Source organism: Acyrthosiphon pisum, chromosome A3, assembly GCF_005508785.2.
Source record: "Acyrthosiphon pisum isolate AL4f chromosome A3, pea_aphid_22Mar2018_4r6ur, whole genome shotgun sequence".
In the NCBI taxonomy this organism is placed as follows: domain Eukaryota; kingdom Metazoa; phylum Arthropoda; class Insecta; order Hemiptera; family Aphididae; genus Acyrthosiphon; species Acyrthosiphon pisum.
In genome coordinates, this window is record NC_042496.1 from 41,922,648 (window position 1) to 41,937,791 (window position 15,144).

Here is a 15,144-nt window from a genome sequence, read left to right on the forward strand (position 1 = left end):
CTAACCGTTTTGCGTGAGTGTTTAAAATTAATTGTACTACCTATTTAATTTGACTCAAATATAATTACTGTACCCAGTTGGCATTATAAAATTAGTAAAAATCCTAGAATGGACGTGGAATCAACAGAAAATCCAGTAAGTCAATCATATATTTTTAATAAATATATTTTTTATACAGAACTGTTTACCAGTTAAAATATAATAACCACTATTCATCGATATAAACAAAAACATTAATGATAAAGATATGATTGGTGAATGTCTATTAGTAGTTAATTAGATATATGTCTAATCAATACTTAAAATATTGTTAAATCTCTATATTTGCTGGTATTTATAATTTATTAGGATCTCAATTCATGACAGTAAATTATGTGTAATTGTTGTTTTTCAAAAATTTTAAGAAAGTCATTGTTACTAATATTACTTCATACTTGCTAAGGAACCTCTATTTTTAAATAAAATGAGTCATTCTGTTCTTTTTTTAAAATATTTTGTTATTTTGTAAGAAAATACATTTATAATCACACTATCATCCTGATATTCAAATGTGTAAGTATTATAGTTAAATTTGTAAACATCAAACTCTTAATGTAAAAAAAAATAAATATTTGTACTCAAAATAAAGACTCACATTACTTACAAAAATTGCAATTCATTAAAATGAAACTTAAACATTTAAATCACGCCCGTATTGTAAGCTAAATAAATAAATAAAATAAATAAATAAATAAATTATTTTAAATTTTAATTGTTATCAATTTTTGTTTTTGTTTTCTACAGTTAATGTTTTATAAGCATTAAATAATATTTAAAAACAATAAATGTAAGCTAACTTGGCTTTGTTTAATAAACCAGATACTTGCAATTTCACAACATTTTAAATTTGTTTTTAAAACTGTTCAAAGTTATCACTTACCTAATATCAAATAACAATTAACAAGTTTTTGTGACTGCTTTAACGCATAACTTATCTTATCACTATAAATTTGAAATAAAGTTTTAAGTATAGAATATACCTATGATTTTTCAAAATTTATTATGTTTTTAATCAATTATAATAAATTAAATTAATTTAGTCGCACCATTATATATTTATACCAATATATTTATATATATAAGTATAACTATAACATTATATTACTCAGTGGCGCTGAAGTGGGAAGTATATTCCAGTAGTTGTTCTGGGACACTATTTACTAAACATTTAAATATATAAGTATGTATATTATGCACAAATCTATAAATTTCTTTATTTTTACCTATACAAAAACTAAGTTTTAACTTTTAGTCTAGAACTTAGTAAATCCAGCTTTTGACAAAATTGATTTTGTTTTTTGTTATTACTAGAATTACGTGTATTTTGTGCAGATTTGTATGCAATTGCATATTTTTTAATTTTCACAATTTTGGTATTTTTGTCAGTAATCTTTACGAATCATAATGGTTTGAAGCTAATGGAAAATTATTTTTTTGCACATTTCTGCTTATAAAATAGTTATTGTATAATTTTGTATATTTTGATAAAATTCAAAATGTATTGTATAATGAATCAAGTTCTAAAAAAATTTATAAAATATTAATTCATCAAGCAGAAAAGGTAATAATACATTTTGTAGGCATTAAATGACTATTCATTATTACCTATACTCTGTTCAGCGAGATATCGCGCTGTGTACCGACAAAAACTGGTTCTCCCACGCAACACCCTGTCTGCCATTAGGGAACCGGTTTCGATAGCATGATGATGCGGTGGGATGCGCAGAATCAGCGCGTTCTCTCGCTGAACGGAGTATGTATATCATTAGAAAATTAAAAATTATTCTTTTGTTTATTAAGTAGATACTTATAATTATAACTGTAGGTATATTTGATTTGTTTTAAATTATTTTAAGTCATACATATTTTATAAACTAGTAAAAATAATTATTGAATACAAATTGCGAATTTTTATATCGTGTTACACAATTTAATGTTTTTTACTAGTATATTTGTTGCATATTTTGACACTTTTTAATGCATAAAAATGTGTGCTTATTAAATTAAATACAACAATCTTTTATAAAATTGCAGATTTATGCATTGCTATAAGGTAGATTCACTAAGGGTCTGTGTGTTCAAAACTTAAAAGCCCATTAATAAACAATCAGTAAAGAATTATTACAATTTTTTATATTATTGATCTATTAGTTTTTATTATTATACAACTAAGTACCCTCATTAAACACAATTAATTATAGTTCGTTTAATATTGACAACTAGTATTAAGTCACAAGGGTGTCCGCAGGGAGGAAGTAGGGGCAGTCCCCCCCCCCTTGGCTTTGTCTGGGTTGATTATCATAATCGAATATTAATGATTTTAATGCCTTAAAAATTCTAAATAGTGCACTTAATTATTTTTATTTTTAATATGAAAGATATAAATTCTAATATAAATTTGGTGTAAATTAAAATATACATTTTAAACTTTTAAAGGATTGTAAATAAGTTTTACATACAGAACTGATTGTTTTAGACTTCTTTAATCTGAAAATAAATTATTCCTTTTTTTTATAGGTTTAGATCATATATTATAATATGAATCAAGTAAACGCATGTGCAAATTTTAAAGTAAAATTTAAAATCTTCAAAAAATAAAAACTTCTTATTAAACTTGTGTATGTTATAAAACAAGTATCACATAGCTAAATTCTGAAAAAAATGCAAAGTACATCGAAATCTCAACCTCAATCATTACCTATGTAATATAAAATATTGCAAAATAAATATATTTAAAATTAAGAATAAAACATTTTTATTTTACACAGTGATTTTCATTACATTCGATTATGAACGTTAGAACTAAGAACGTTACTTTTATAGATTTATCATTTATGACATGTAGTGGTAGGGCCAAGTGCAATACGCCAATACTGCAGTGTCAACCAAGTTTTTACTTTTTTGATAAAAAAGATTGAATGTTCATAGTGGCTACCTATAATATAGTTTCAACTTTTCAAGTTTGTTGTAAACATTTCTGAATAAGATAGAAACATTTCATGTTATAAATTACCTGAAATTATCAAATCAATGGTAACATTTTATTTATTAATAAAATGCATTTTCTAATTTAAAATTACGTAACAATTAATTAAAATGAATGCTGTAAGATTAAGTTGTAACTAACCATCTAAGTACAATTCATAAATAATGTTTACATTCCCTGCCAAATGCCTATATGAAAGAAAACATGTCACAAACAATACTTTATCACAAATAGAAAAGTGAAACAAAAAATGTAAAAAGTAAAATATTTTGCCCTTCCCTTGATATATTCCTACTGACGCCCTTGGCAAGTCATAAGTCATAAGCTAATAAAATATACTTTACCAAATTGTTTAATGTTAGGTAGGTGTTAGGTATATATAAATAGATAATATTATATAAACTATTTTATACTTAGAATTTGTATGCATAAAAATGCTCAGAAATATATTATTTGGTCTCAAAATATGAAATTAAAAATGTATGTTATTATTCACAAAAGGAAACTACTTAAATACCTATCTTTATGAAAAAAATTTTGTTTTGTAATGAATTCATGTTAACTATTATAGTTGTGTGAAAAAAAATATTTTCCCCGATATTTTCAAAAATATCAAGATTTTATAAGACAATGAGTGTTCACTGTTAAAAAATAACATTATGTGTATACTATTTATTACATAAATATATTATAAAAACTATATTTTTTAATATAATAATTACTGCTTTTTGAGATGGAATAATGTGTTAACCTCGAGGCAATAAATAAGTAAATTCTACAAATATCGCAACTAATTTTTGTGGTAGTGGTAGAATAACATTTTACTTATTAACATTTTATTGGCTAGATGAACAAATTATAGCTATGCGTTAAAAACCTTGTATAAAATATCATGAAATTGCTATTCAATCTTAAAATATATTAAAAATAAAAAGTATATATTTTGAATTTTGATAAATAAATGCTGAATTTAATAATATAATTTATATGCCTATATATATATAATTAAATTACTGTATTTTCATTGTTATTGACCTAATATTAATTGTGTATAAATTGTATTCTTATTATCGAGATATTGGAACTTAATTTTTTTCTTGTATTATGCTATTTTTCTCATCCCTTGTTTAAAAGTTTAGTTTAAAGCACTATCCTATTTTTAAAGGAAAGTTTTTAGAGGATTCTATACCCTCATTCATTTTATCCATCTTACAAATGCATAACATGGCAAATTTTACATTCTTAATAATCCATTTAACTTTTATATGTTTAATATTGATGCAGATTGATCTATTATCAAATTTAGAAATAAAAATATTATATAATGAATTTCATGGTTTTATATTATAATTTTTAAATAATTGTTTTTGTTATAAATTTAATTTTAATTTCAGTCTCCTGTTATTTATATCCAGCAAACTGTATAAATGTATTTTTTATCTTAAGAATCTTAGCAGTTTCCATTATAAATAAGCATATTTGATTACTGTCAATTAAAATAACTTATTTTATATAAACCTTTTCAGGTTATCAAAATGTTATGACAAATTACGTGAATACTATGGAAGAGAAGTCTGAGTTCCAACGTAAAGAAGGATGTCGATTAAAAGGCAACTCTTGTTGTGCTCTTAAGCATGCAGTGCGTTCACTTACAAATCTAGATGATTTTGTCAGTGAGCGTATTGGTGAAGGTTTCTTCTCTGAAGTATACCGTGTTACTCACCGAAACACTGGAAAAGTAATGGTACTCAAAATGAATATCAAACAATCAAATCGGTTCAATATGCTTAAAGAAGTGCAGCTTATGAACAAGCTTTCACATCCTAACATACTTGGGTATATTAATTACGATTAATATGGTTTTTTTTTATTTAAAACTTCTAAGAAAATCTATTTATAATTTAAATAGTTAATTTAAATGTTGTTAACATTAATAACATAGGTGCAAATATATAATTAAAACAATAGAACAGTAGACTTTTAAGCTCTGAACATTTTCATTAAAAAATATTTTTATTGGAGTTTAAAAAAATATATTCACAATTCAGTTTTTTTTATATTAGATTGTGAATTAGCCCATAAAGTCTCCCCCTATTTGATCTTATGTGACTATACTAATAATTAATAACTTATTAGATAGTATCAACATTTATAGCATTACACATAATCATATATTTATTATACTGTGTGTCCATAAAAACAAGGTACACTCTAAAACTCAGTTACTTATATTACTCAGTACCATATACATATTTTTGAATTCTGTTTTCGGGACATAATACTAAACAAGTTTAACTCAATAAGTTCCTATGATCCTATTAAATTAAAAACTTGTATTTTGTGCATGTACAACATTTTTACTTATTTATGTGTATCCTGTTTTTGAGGACTCACGGTGTATAAATAACTGTTTTATAAATAATATTATGTAAATGTTGTATATTTATTTGATTATTGTTATTTTAGATTTGAAGGTGCTTGTGTATATAAAGGACAACTCCATGCATTAACTGAGGTAATTATAATACTGTCATTTTGTATGTATATTTATAATCTACAATTTTAAATACTCATTTAAGTATTTATAACTTCTTTATAATAACTTGTACTTTTATTAGTATATCAATGGTGGAAGTTTGGAACAATTAATTGAGTCTGATATTGATCTTTCATTTAAAGTAAGAATGAAAATAAGTCTAGATATTGCAAGGGGCATGAAGTATCTTCATTCAAGAGACATATTTCATCGTGATTTAACTTCAAAAGTAAATATAAACCCAATTTGTCTAAATTATAAATGCTGAAACTCCTTTTAAAACCTATTATAAATATTATTGTTAAGTATTACTTAACATTATTATTTAAATTAAATTAAATATACCAAGTTTGATACTATTATACTATTCAACAATATAAATATTTTAGAATGTTTTAATTAAAAAAAATGAATCAACTGAAGATCTGACTGCTGTTGTGGCCGATTTTGGTCTAGCTGCAAAAATACCAAAGTGAGTTATATCAATTCTATTTTACATTCAAACTATTTCAATATTTATATTATTAAGTTAAAAATATAAATATTTTATGATTTAACATCTTAAATTATACACTATGTAACTAATAAAATATACATATAATGTGGCATTGTTGTTTAATGCAAAAATAATTTTGTCTCATCCAAATTTGTAATTTCATTTCAAATAGAATATTATTTACATTAATTCTTAAAAAAAAAATAGTTGGAAATGTCATCATATAAAACTAGTATTAGGAAAAATTTAACGAGAATAACATAATTTGGTTAAAGAAATAGTTAAATCTTAATTCTTGTGTTAATGTAATGCAGTGTATGTAATGTATGATAAGGTCTTAGAAGTTAAAATCAGTAATTTTATGATAATAAAAACTAATGTGGACAGTGGGGCAGGAACTATATTTCATGAGAGGGGATAAAACATAAAACACCTAACTACTATTATTTATTTATTTGTGATTTATAACAGAAAACCTTTCTTAATATTTTATTTTAATGTTGATATAGGTCTTATATTATAATATAAAGAATATAGATATATATATAAAGAATTATATTAATGTATTGATATAATTATAGTCTAATATAAATGTAAATGCATTATATTTATACACTTATATATTGAAATAAGACATAAAACATATTCACTTTATACCTGAAGTGATATTCTAAAGTAACTATATATAAATAAAAATTAGTCAACATATTTAATATGTATTATGTTATAATAATAAATAATAAATATTAAATAATATTACTACACACATTCATACATTCATGAAAATGAGACTAATTTTGAATACGTAAACGTATAAATCAAACTTAATTTACTTAATGAGGATGAAAATAGCATATTTTTGAAATTATTCAATGTGATTAGCTACTTAAAATAATAATTAATTTTTGAATTTCATCAAAATAACTTTTATTAATTTTACCAAAAATATAGGAATGTTATTTAAATTTCTTATTTTTAATTGGTTTTTCTGTGAATTTTCAATGTATAGCTATTTTAAAAACATTTTATTTAAAATAGGTTTTTTTAAAAATTAAAATTTAATTAGAAAACACTTATGTATTTTGGTTGCCGATTAACTATGGTTAATTTCTTATCATATCTTGTTCATTAATTTAGTCCATTAATCATGATTATTTTCAGAGCATAAAATAAAGTAATTGTTTTCTAATTAATTCATTTTTATATATTTATTAGGAAAGGACAAAGGTTACAGCAAGTTGGTTCACCTTGGTGGATGTCACCAGAATGTGTTAAAGGCAATGTATATAATGAAAGCAGTGATGTTTTTAGTTATGGAATTGTGTTATGTGAAATTATTGCCAGAGTGAAAGCAGATCCAGATATTTTACCTAGAACCCAAAATTTTGGTCTGGATTATATAGCTTTTGTTGAGTTATGTTCATCTTGTCCTCCACCAACTATGTTTCTCAAATTAGCATTTTCTTGTTGCCATGTAAGATTGTTATCAAACAATATCCTTAACATATATTATATATATAAACTATAATTAATACTTTTTTTTAATTTGTTATTTTTAAAGTTGGATGCTAAATCACGTCCAACATTTAATGAAATAGTTCAACAACTAGAAGAAGCAATTGCTTTCCCACTTACAGTAAATTCAAATTTATCTGGATCACGGAGATGTCCAGTTGTTACAACTCGGTCAAATCCTTGCTCAACAGCGATGGTGGAAGCACGAAGTGAAGAGTTCCTGCTACAGAATAATGGACCTGAAGAAAATAGTCATAAAAAATGTAGCTACATCTGTATAATTTCATTACTTAATATTTTTTATTCATTGCATGAAAATTTCAATAAGTATATATTTAAATATTCATAAAGCAGTGTTAAATTGTATAATAATATTATATAATAATACATTGTGAATAATCTTCAACTAAATAATAATATAAATTTCATTTTGTGTATGATATAGTGTGTCACAGTAGATCATTGTCAGAAGATGAAGGTATATTGGCTTTTCCAGCACATACGGCTCCATCAGACAAAGCACGATGTCATTTTGTTCAACCTCTACGTTATGTGGGTGAAAGTATGTGTCGTCAAGATCCACATTATAAGCCTTGCCCGTCCAAATCCAATCCTTTTCATAAATTGGATGCAAAGTTTCAAGGCGTTCAAAAGATACTTGCTTCAACAAATGGTTCAGATTTATTTTCATCATGTTGTGAACTACCATCACCTGGTTATGTGGAGCTTGATAGGCGGTGTTCTTTAAGTGTGTCAAGTGGTGGTACACTTATTGCGGACTCATCTATACCTAAAGGAAAACATAGAAACATTGATAAGTCTTCAAAAAAATGTCGCTCTACATCTTTGCCATCATCTCCACTAATGTCTAGAACTAATGGAAGACGGTGGATGTCATTAACAAATATTGATAATACTGCTAAAACATTTCCTACTGTAACAGTTGATTCGTGTTGGACCGATCTCACAATTCCTGTCAACTCTGGTGTAGCTAATCTAAGACGGAGAGGCTCATGCGAATCTGGTTTTTACAGTAGTGTTTGTGATGATTTTTGTTTACCAGGTAAAGATATATTTTATATAAAATTTTTAACTTTTTAATGATTCTAATATTAAGAATATTAAGACACTTTTAAAATAACAGTTCTATGTGCTCGATTATTTTCTTGCTGTGTGGGTAGCAAACGAAAGCGAGATCAATATTAATGACCGACATTTTGGCAGGACTTGAGTGCCAGCATGCAACTAATGCTTCATCAGTGACTTTGTCATCTGGTTCAGCTACATCATCATTGTTCCTTGACTCCACTGGTGATGAACACCATCTTAGACCTGGCGGGTATTGTTTTCTACACAATAACACACATCATAGTTCAGATGACCTATCAACATGTAATGAATGGGAAAACCATCAAGTAATTACAAATAAAAAAAAAACATGTTTAAAACTTGATTATTTTACAAAATTAATATTTGTTTCAGAAGACTAGACATATAAGTAAAATTGTTGAGTATTTTGAAGAAAAACAGAGTCAACGGGAGACACAACCCTCCATACGACCAAGGCGTTCAGGTCTTGTATCTGGAGTTTTACGACGTGCAACAAACACAACTAGTCCAAATGTATGTGGCAAACGTATTTTGGTTTGTGAAGGAGCTGTAAGGTCAAAACTAAAGCTTTTTGATAGAAAATAAAATTTCTATTCAGGGTGCTACTTACCATTAAAATTTTTTTTATTATTATATTTTTTTTTCATGATTGGTTGTTTTCCAAAATTTGTTTCATCTAGTCATAGGTACTACAAAATGCCAAAACAGTATAATGTATATTAAAACCATAGCAATAATATTTATTTACAATAGTTGCCATTTGTTTCTTATTTTTTGGTAAGCATGAAGGGGGTTTAAATGTGTATAGAAGTTATAAATATAATTTTTTTGTTGTTTTTTTTTTTAATATTTTATTCAGGGAACTATTATACAATTAGAAAGTTCAACTCAAAATTAAAAGAACTATTTTTATTGTAAGTTTTGTTTTTCTATTTAATGTTTATACTTTTATGGGAAAGAAATTAAAGTATTTGGTATGGAACAAATAAGTACATAATTAATATCGTTATGAACTTATGGAGTAAGTATATTTTTCATTCAAAAGAATGCCTAATTAATTTTTTTTTTAGATGTGTTAATTACTCTTAACTTCATAAATTCTTGATGGTTTAGTTATAATAGGTACTAATAATATATTATATCCATAAACAAAATTACTAAATACCTAAACCAATGCAAGGTCGTATATTATGTAAAATATTAGTTAACTAATTAGTGGTTATTAGATGCTAGTTATAGACTTATTTTGTTAGTTACTAGTTACAAGTTAGTTAACCTAACCTAACAGACAGTAACTATTTACAGCCAATGTCTATGGAATGAATGATATAATTATTTATCTTAGTTAATTGATATTGAATTGAAAAAAAAAATTGAATAGGTAGGTATTATGTGGTGTTACTGTGTTAGGCTCTTGTAAGTCAGGTAACAAATTATAGTGTCAAAAACATGAAAATGAATCAATTTAAAATTATAGGTGTTTTGTTTAATTTATTAACAATTAAAAAATGCCATTTCTATAGAAATCAAAAATTTATTTTTTTAAACAAAGCTATTCATTTTTCAAAAGTATTTTTAGGTATAATACCAGCTCTATAAATAGTAGTAAAGTATAATACTATACACTATTCAACTTAAGAGTACGCAAGTTTGTACATATGCAACTGACTGTTGTACATTGCTGGGCCCCCTGATTGATTGTTCTGAAACAATTGTTAGTCGTTACTCGTTACCGAACATAAATCGGTTAACAGTTGGTGGTATTAGTTGTGGGGATGATCAGCAGGCATGTGAGTGGAGGTACCTTTACCGATAACCAGTAGTGGGGGTGACATGCCAGTCACAACGTGTTTTTGTCTATCGCTCGGTGTACTCTTAAGTTGAATAGAGTAGCTATAGGCTATAGTCTACACTATCTATAAATCAAGTAGGAAATACAATATATGGATTTGACAATAATCAACAACTGTTTTAATTAATACTTCTTTTGTCCATGCTCAATAACATTGTATATTAAATTATATTGATACTATTTAATATATTTATGTCGCAAAAAAGATTAATTTGAGTAAAATATCTTTGTAGGTTTTTATTTTTATTAAGCTTTTGGTATTTCAATGAGTATTATATATATTTAATATTATTATAAATAAATTAAAAATTTGAGCCAGAATATAAAGTTGTATTTTTACTCAAATAAAAACTTGAAAGATTTTGAAAAACCGTATGAGACGTTATAAAGAAATTAATATTATATTATATGGAAAAGAATTGAATCCCAAAATCAAAAACAAAACCATTTATTATAATTTATCACACATTAAAGAAAATATTAAAACAATGTAGTTTCTATATGTGCAAAATATATTGACCGCATGATCAAATAGAAGTTAAAACAAGTTTTTTGAAGTAACGAGTATAAGTAAAAAAAAATATATATGTTAATAATATATATTATATTATAATAATTAACTGGTAATTGGCTCTACATCTTCAACTTTCAATTAAACATTTTTAAATTAAAAACACCATTATACATGTACCAATATAATTTTCACATTATATTTTTTAATTATAATTTCTTACATTTATAGGTACATTTCAATAAATTATATAAATATATTATTTATTCACGAATCTAAATCATTTATAAAGAGAACCTCTCTTTTTTGTAAGCCGGCTTGTTTAAGTGTTTTATTTCGGTCTTCAACGTTCAGAACTCGTTTTGGAAAATTAGTGGCCACTTCAAAAATGTCTGGAGAACTTGGGTGACAAAATACAAAATTTAAGACATCAGCTACAGGAGACATCTCTGCAAATCGCCTTTCTATTCGTATACCACCTGGCATGATGAATACAATTGTCAATGATCCTGGTTCTTCTAAAGGTGGCTCTTGTGGGATACTAGCCAACATTTCCACTTTTTGTTTTTTCAATTCATCCTTATGTGCTTGTTCTATCTCTTCTAACCTCACTTGTAGTAAACGTTCTTCTTGTTCTTGATTCTCTTTTTCTCTCTTAATCTGCTCTTTTTCTTCATCTGCGCGCAGCGATTCTAAATATGCTCGGTCCTGCTGTTCACGTAAGGATTGATTAAAACTACGTTCAATTCTTTCAGCACGAGCAGCTATGAGATATGCTTCATTAGCTTCAAACACTGACCGCAATCTTCTAATAAATTCTTCAGGTGACACAGGCCCTTCCATTCGCCCAACTAGGGTCATTCGGCTTTCTCTCAGTACAACTACAGCCACATAAGGATATACATTGGCCTGAAGAGCAGTGGCTACTCGATTACCTTCATTCAAATCTTGTTCACAAGCCCAAAATAATATGTTACTTTCATTTAGGAAAGAAATAACATTGCTATTTGGCAATACAGATGAACAGAAATTAGAACAATCTGTTTGATCATTTTGATGTAAATAAATCACAAGGAATCTCAATTCTTGTTTAGCATCATTTAATGCTTGCCTATATGATCCTCTATAATAAACTGGATGTTCACTTCCATACATAGACTCATAGTTTTGAATAAATCTTCCAACATCAGCAACAGGGTCTGTAATTGGAGGTCGAGGTTCTGGCCAGACTAAACTCCATGTAAATCTTACCACTGATACAAATGTGTTATAAAATGTTCTCAGTATATAATCTATTACAAATGATAAAAAATTTCCAGTTCCAGAGGCCTCTGGGTTAAAAATTTGCTGCCTAGTCGGATCAACTAAAACTGTCGGAGCAGATGATGTTTCTGACGTTCCAGCAAATACAGATGGGCGACCTTCCCTTAGGTTTAACTGGTCTTGAACTGCAGATTCTATATCCCAATGATGTCTCTGTAGCACGTCTCGACATGTAGGCAAACTTTCAATACCAGTAAGATCCTGAAATTGAAATAATTTGCCAATCTGTTCAGCACACAGATCAGCGGTAAAGTCTTCTTGGTCCATTCTATAATATAATTTATCTTTAAAAAAAATGTGAAAAAACAAGTGTGAGAAAAAAAAAGTTATTGAATGATAATTAATTTACGAAATAGTATGATTTTTGATTAGCTTACCTCAGTTGTACAATTTCATCGAATTACAAATTAACAAAATATGTTAATGGGAAGAAAAATAAATGTAAATGTATAAATTGTATTTCAATATAAAATATTAAAAATTGTCATAGCAGTAAGTCGAAAATTTAGGAATTACGGTTTTAATGTTTTATATCTGTGGTGTTTAATACAAAAACATTTAGAAAGTTTTGATGAATAATACAAAATAATAATTACTTGATAAGCAAAATCAACGTTGATAATTGTGTAAGTGTTACCAATTTATATATACTATATTGTTAACATTCCCTTTTTAAATTGCATAATATTATAGTGGTACAAATAAGATAACTTTTTGAATTTCTCTACTATTTTGCCTTTAACTTTTTATTATTTACCAACCTAATGTTATTACTTATTACTTATTATTAATTAAAATCTAATTATTTAATATACTAATGGTACTGCATTGTTTGGGCTTTGAAAGGAACAAATTCATATTTAAATGACCATGACGGCACGTAGTTCAACTAAATTCCTTTTTATAAAAAAAAAAAACAAGAAACGAAAGGGTTTCATTCTTTAAGAAAGACATCTAATTTCTATTCTTTCAAATTTTGATTTATACAGATATGTAAATAATTAAAATTAAAATCAACTGCCATTTTATGATCGTTATCGAGTATTGACGTTAATGGTTAATCTACATAATATTATAAAACATAAAACATATTATATAAAAGCCAAATACCACTCGCTAGCTCATCACTACATTTCAAAAACTACAAAACGCACGGACTTGAAATTTAGAATAGTGATTCCTTTGATAATCTAGATGTGCAAATGTGCAATAAGAAACGATTTTCCGAAATTGGCAATTTTTTTTTTATTTAAAAATAGTTGCCATTGGGGCAGATGAGATGAAAGTATACATCAAATTGTTGCATTTATGGCCTTGATTCTCGAATAAACTAATCATATCTTAATCTTAAAGCAATAATATGAGAGATTATTTTATAGAGATTCTTTTATACTTATATTATGTTTGTTGTCTATAGACTATATAAAACAACTCTAGCGATATTAATGAAAACGCTAAGTTATCAGGAGAGTAGTTTGAACCACATTCGATAATAATATACGAAAAGCTATAAAATCTGCAACATTACAGCTGTTAGTGATTATAACCATAGACATATTAATAATTAATTTATTAATTAATATATTTATTAACAAATTAATAATTATTTATATGTCTATGATTATAACCAGTGGTGTAGTGGAGGGTACATGCGGGTACACGGCGTGTATCATCCATAGCCCATAGGCGCACATTGGGTGTGAATTTAGGGGGTGCTGGAATAATTTATGGTACACAGACCCGCTTTGCCCCCCCCCACACCCCCTAATACTATAATAACTGCATTGCGATAATAAATTATAAATTTCTATTTAAAATAAAAACAAATATTTAAAAGTAATTATATTATAAGTTATAATATGTAATCATTAATTATTCATGTTAAACAAGATTTAATTTCCTGTTTGATAATGCAAATTTTTGCAACATCATTTCCCCACCTATTTTATTGGTAAGATCTCTCTCAATGCTAAGCGTAGATAGCTTAGTAAATCATTCTTGGCCCATACTGGTGCGTAACCAGTTTTTCAATCTACGCATAGCTGGGTTAGGTTAGGTTAGGCTGGGTTAAAGGGCTGAGACACGATTGAGGCAAATTTTCGACGTGTCAAAGGAAATCAGAATACAAAAGGTTTTCTTTAAAACCTAACCTACACGATTGAGCATAAAAAAAGTGAGAAACAAGTGCGAGTCGGACTCGAACATGAGGGCTCCGTAGCAGCAAGTAACATAAATAATAACTAATAAGTAGTTTCGTTTGGTGGGCACGAACCTTGACCCCACCGCCAGGTCCAGCAAATGTCTTATCTAATATTATAATAATATTACCCGCTCGGAAAAGCGCAGTCGGGAACCTCCCCCCTGCGAGCTCAACACCCGGTACCGATCAAGCCACGCCCCGCGCAAATTATAATTATTATTTACTTAATTACTTATTTATTTATTAAAAAAACTACTTACTAGATCTCGTTCAAACCAATTTTCGGTGCAAGTTTGCATGTTAAGAGGACGCTACACCCGCATACGTTGTCTCCGTCTTACAAATGTACGACATGGCAAAAACTGTTTTGCGCGGGACAACTTTTCTAGCACCATATTTGTTATAGAGCTACAAAATTTTCACAACACGTAAAGAAGAAATTTATCTGTGCAACAGCGTGCTCTTTTTTTTAATAGCACTATCCAATATTTTTTTATAAGCAAATAAAAAAAAACATAAAAAAACAAAATGTTTAGAACCAAATAACTTTTATTGTTTTTATGTTATCTAAAATAT

General features: G+C 26.9%; 2 protein-coding genes across 3 annotated transcripts; one reads left to right on the plus strand and one right to left on the minus strand.

The window, feature by feature from the left end:
* The first annotated feature begins 533 nt into the window (after window positions 1-533).
* Window positions 534-9,600, plus strand: LOC100166978 (probable serine/threonine-protein kinase DDB_G0278665). The gene is made up of 10 exons (XM_016802440.1): window positions 534-552; window positions 4,552-4,861; window positions 5,492-5,540; window positions 5,644-5,790; window positions 5,951-6,033; window positions 7,273-7,531; window positions 7,619-7,835; window positions 8,018-8,635; window positions 8,797-8,987; window positions 9,055-9,600. Exons 1-10 carry the CDS (start codon window positions 549-551, stop codon window positions 9,265-9,267), a joined length of 2,091 nt encoding a protein of 696 aa, XP_016657929.1. The 5' UTR covers window positions 534-548; the 3' UTR covers window positions 9,268-9,600.
* Window positions 9,601-10,966: 1,366 nt separating this feature from the next.
* Window positions 10,967-12,929, minus strand: LOC100162223 (FAS-associated factor 2). Of its 2 annotated transcripts, none has more exons than XM_003242820.4 (2): window positions 12,746-12,929; window positions 10,967-12,636 (listed from the first exon to the last, which is right to left on the minus strand). In XM_003242820.4, the coding sequence occupies exon 2, from the start codon at window positions 12,633-12,635 to the stop codon at window positions 11,313-11,315; it is 1,323 nt and encodes a 440-aa protein (XP_003242868.1). In that variant the 5' UTR covers window position 12,636; window positions 12,746-12,929; the 3' UTR covers window positions 10,967-11,312. The 2 variants fall into 2 exon arrangements, with proteins under 2 accessions (XP_003242868.1, XP_001951340.1); XM_001951305.5 differs by having other exon boundaries at window positions 10,967-12,652.
* Between the last annotated feature and the right edge of the window lie 2,215 nt (window positions 12,930-15,144).

What these genes read in the sequence shown, in the direction of transcription:
- LOC100166978 (XM_016802440.1), top strand. An exon ending in ATCGTGATTTAACTTCAAAA is followed by an intron (nt 5,791 to 5,950) that starts GTAAATATAAAC and finishes TAAATATTTTAG; the next exon opens with AATGTTTTAATTAAAAAAAA. An exon ending in TAGCATTTTCTTGTTGCCAT is followed by an intron (nt 7,532 to 7,618) that starts GTAAGATTGTTA and finishes TTATTTTTAAAG; the next exon opens with TTGGATGCTAAATCACGTCC.
- LOC100162223 (XM_003242820.4), bottom strand. Translation starts at nt 12,635, where the DNA reads ATGGACCAAGAAGACTTTACCGCTGATCTGTGTGCTGAACAGATTGGC.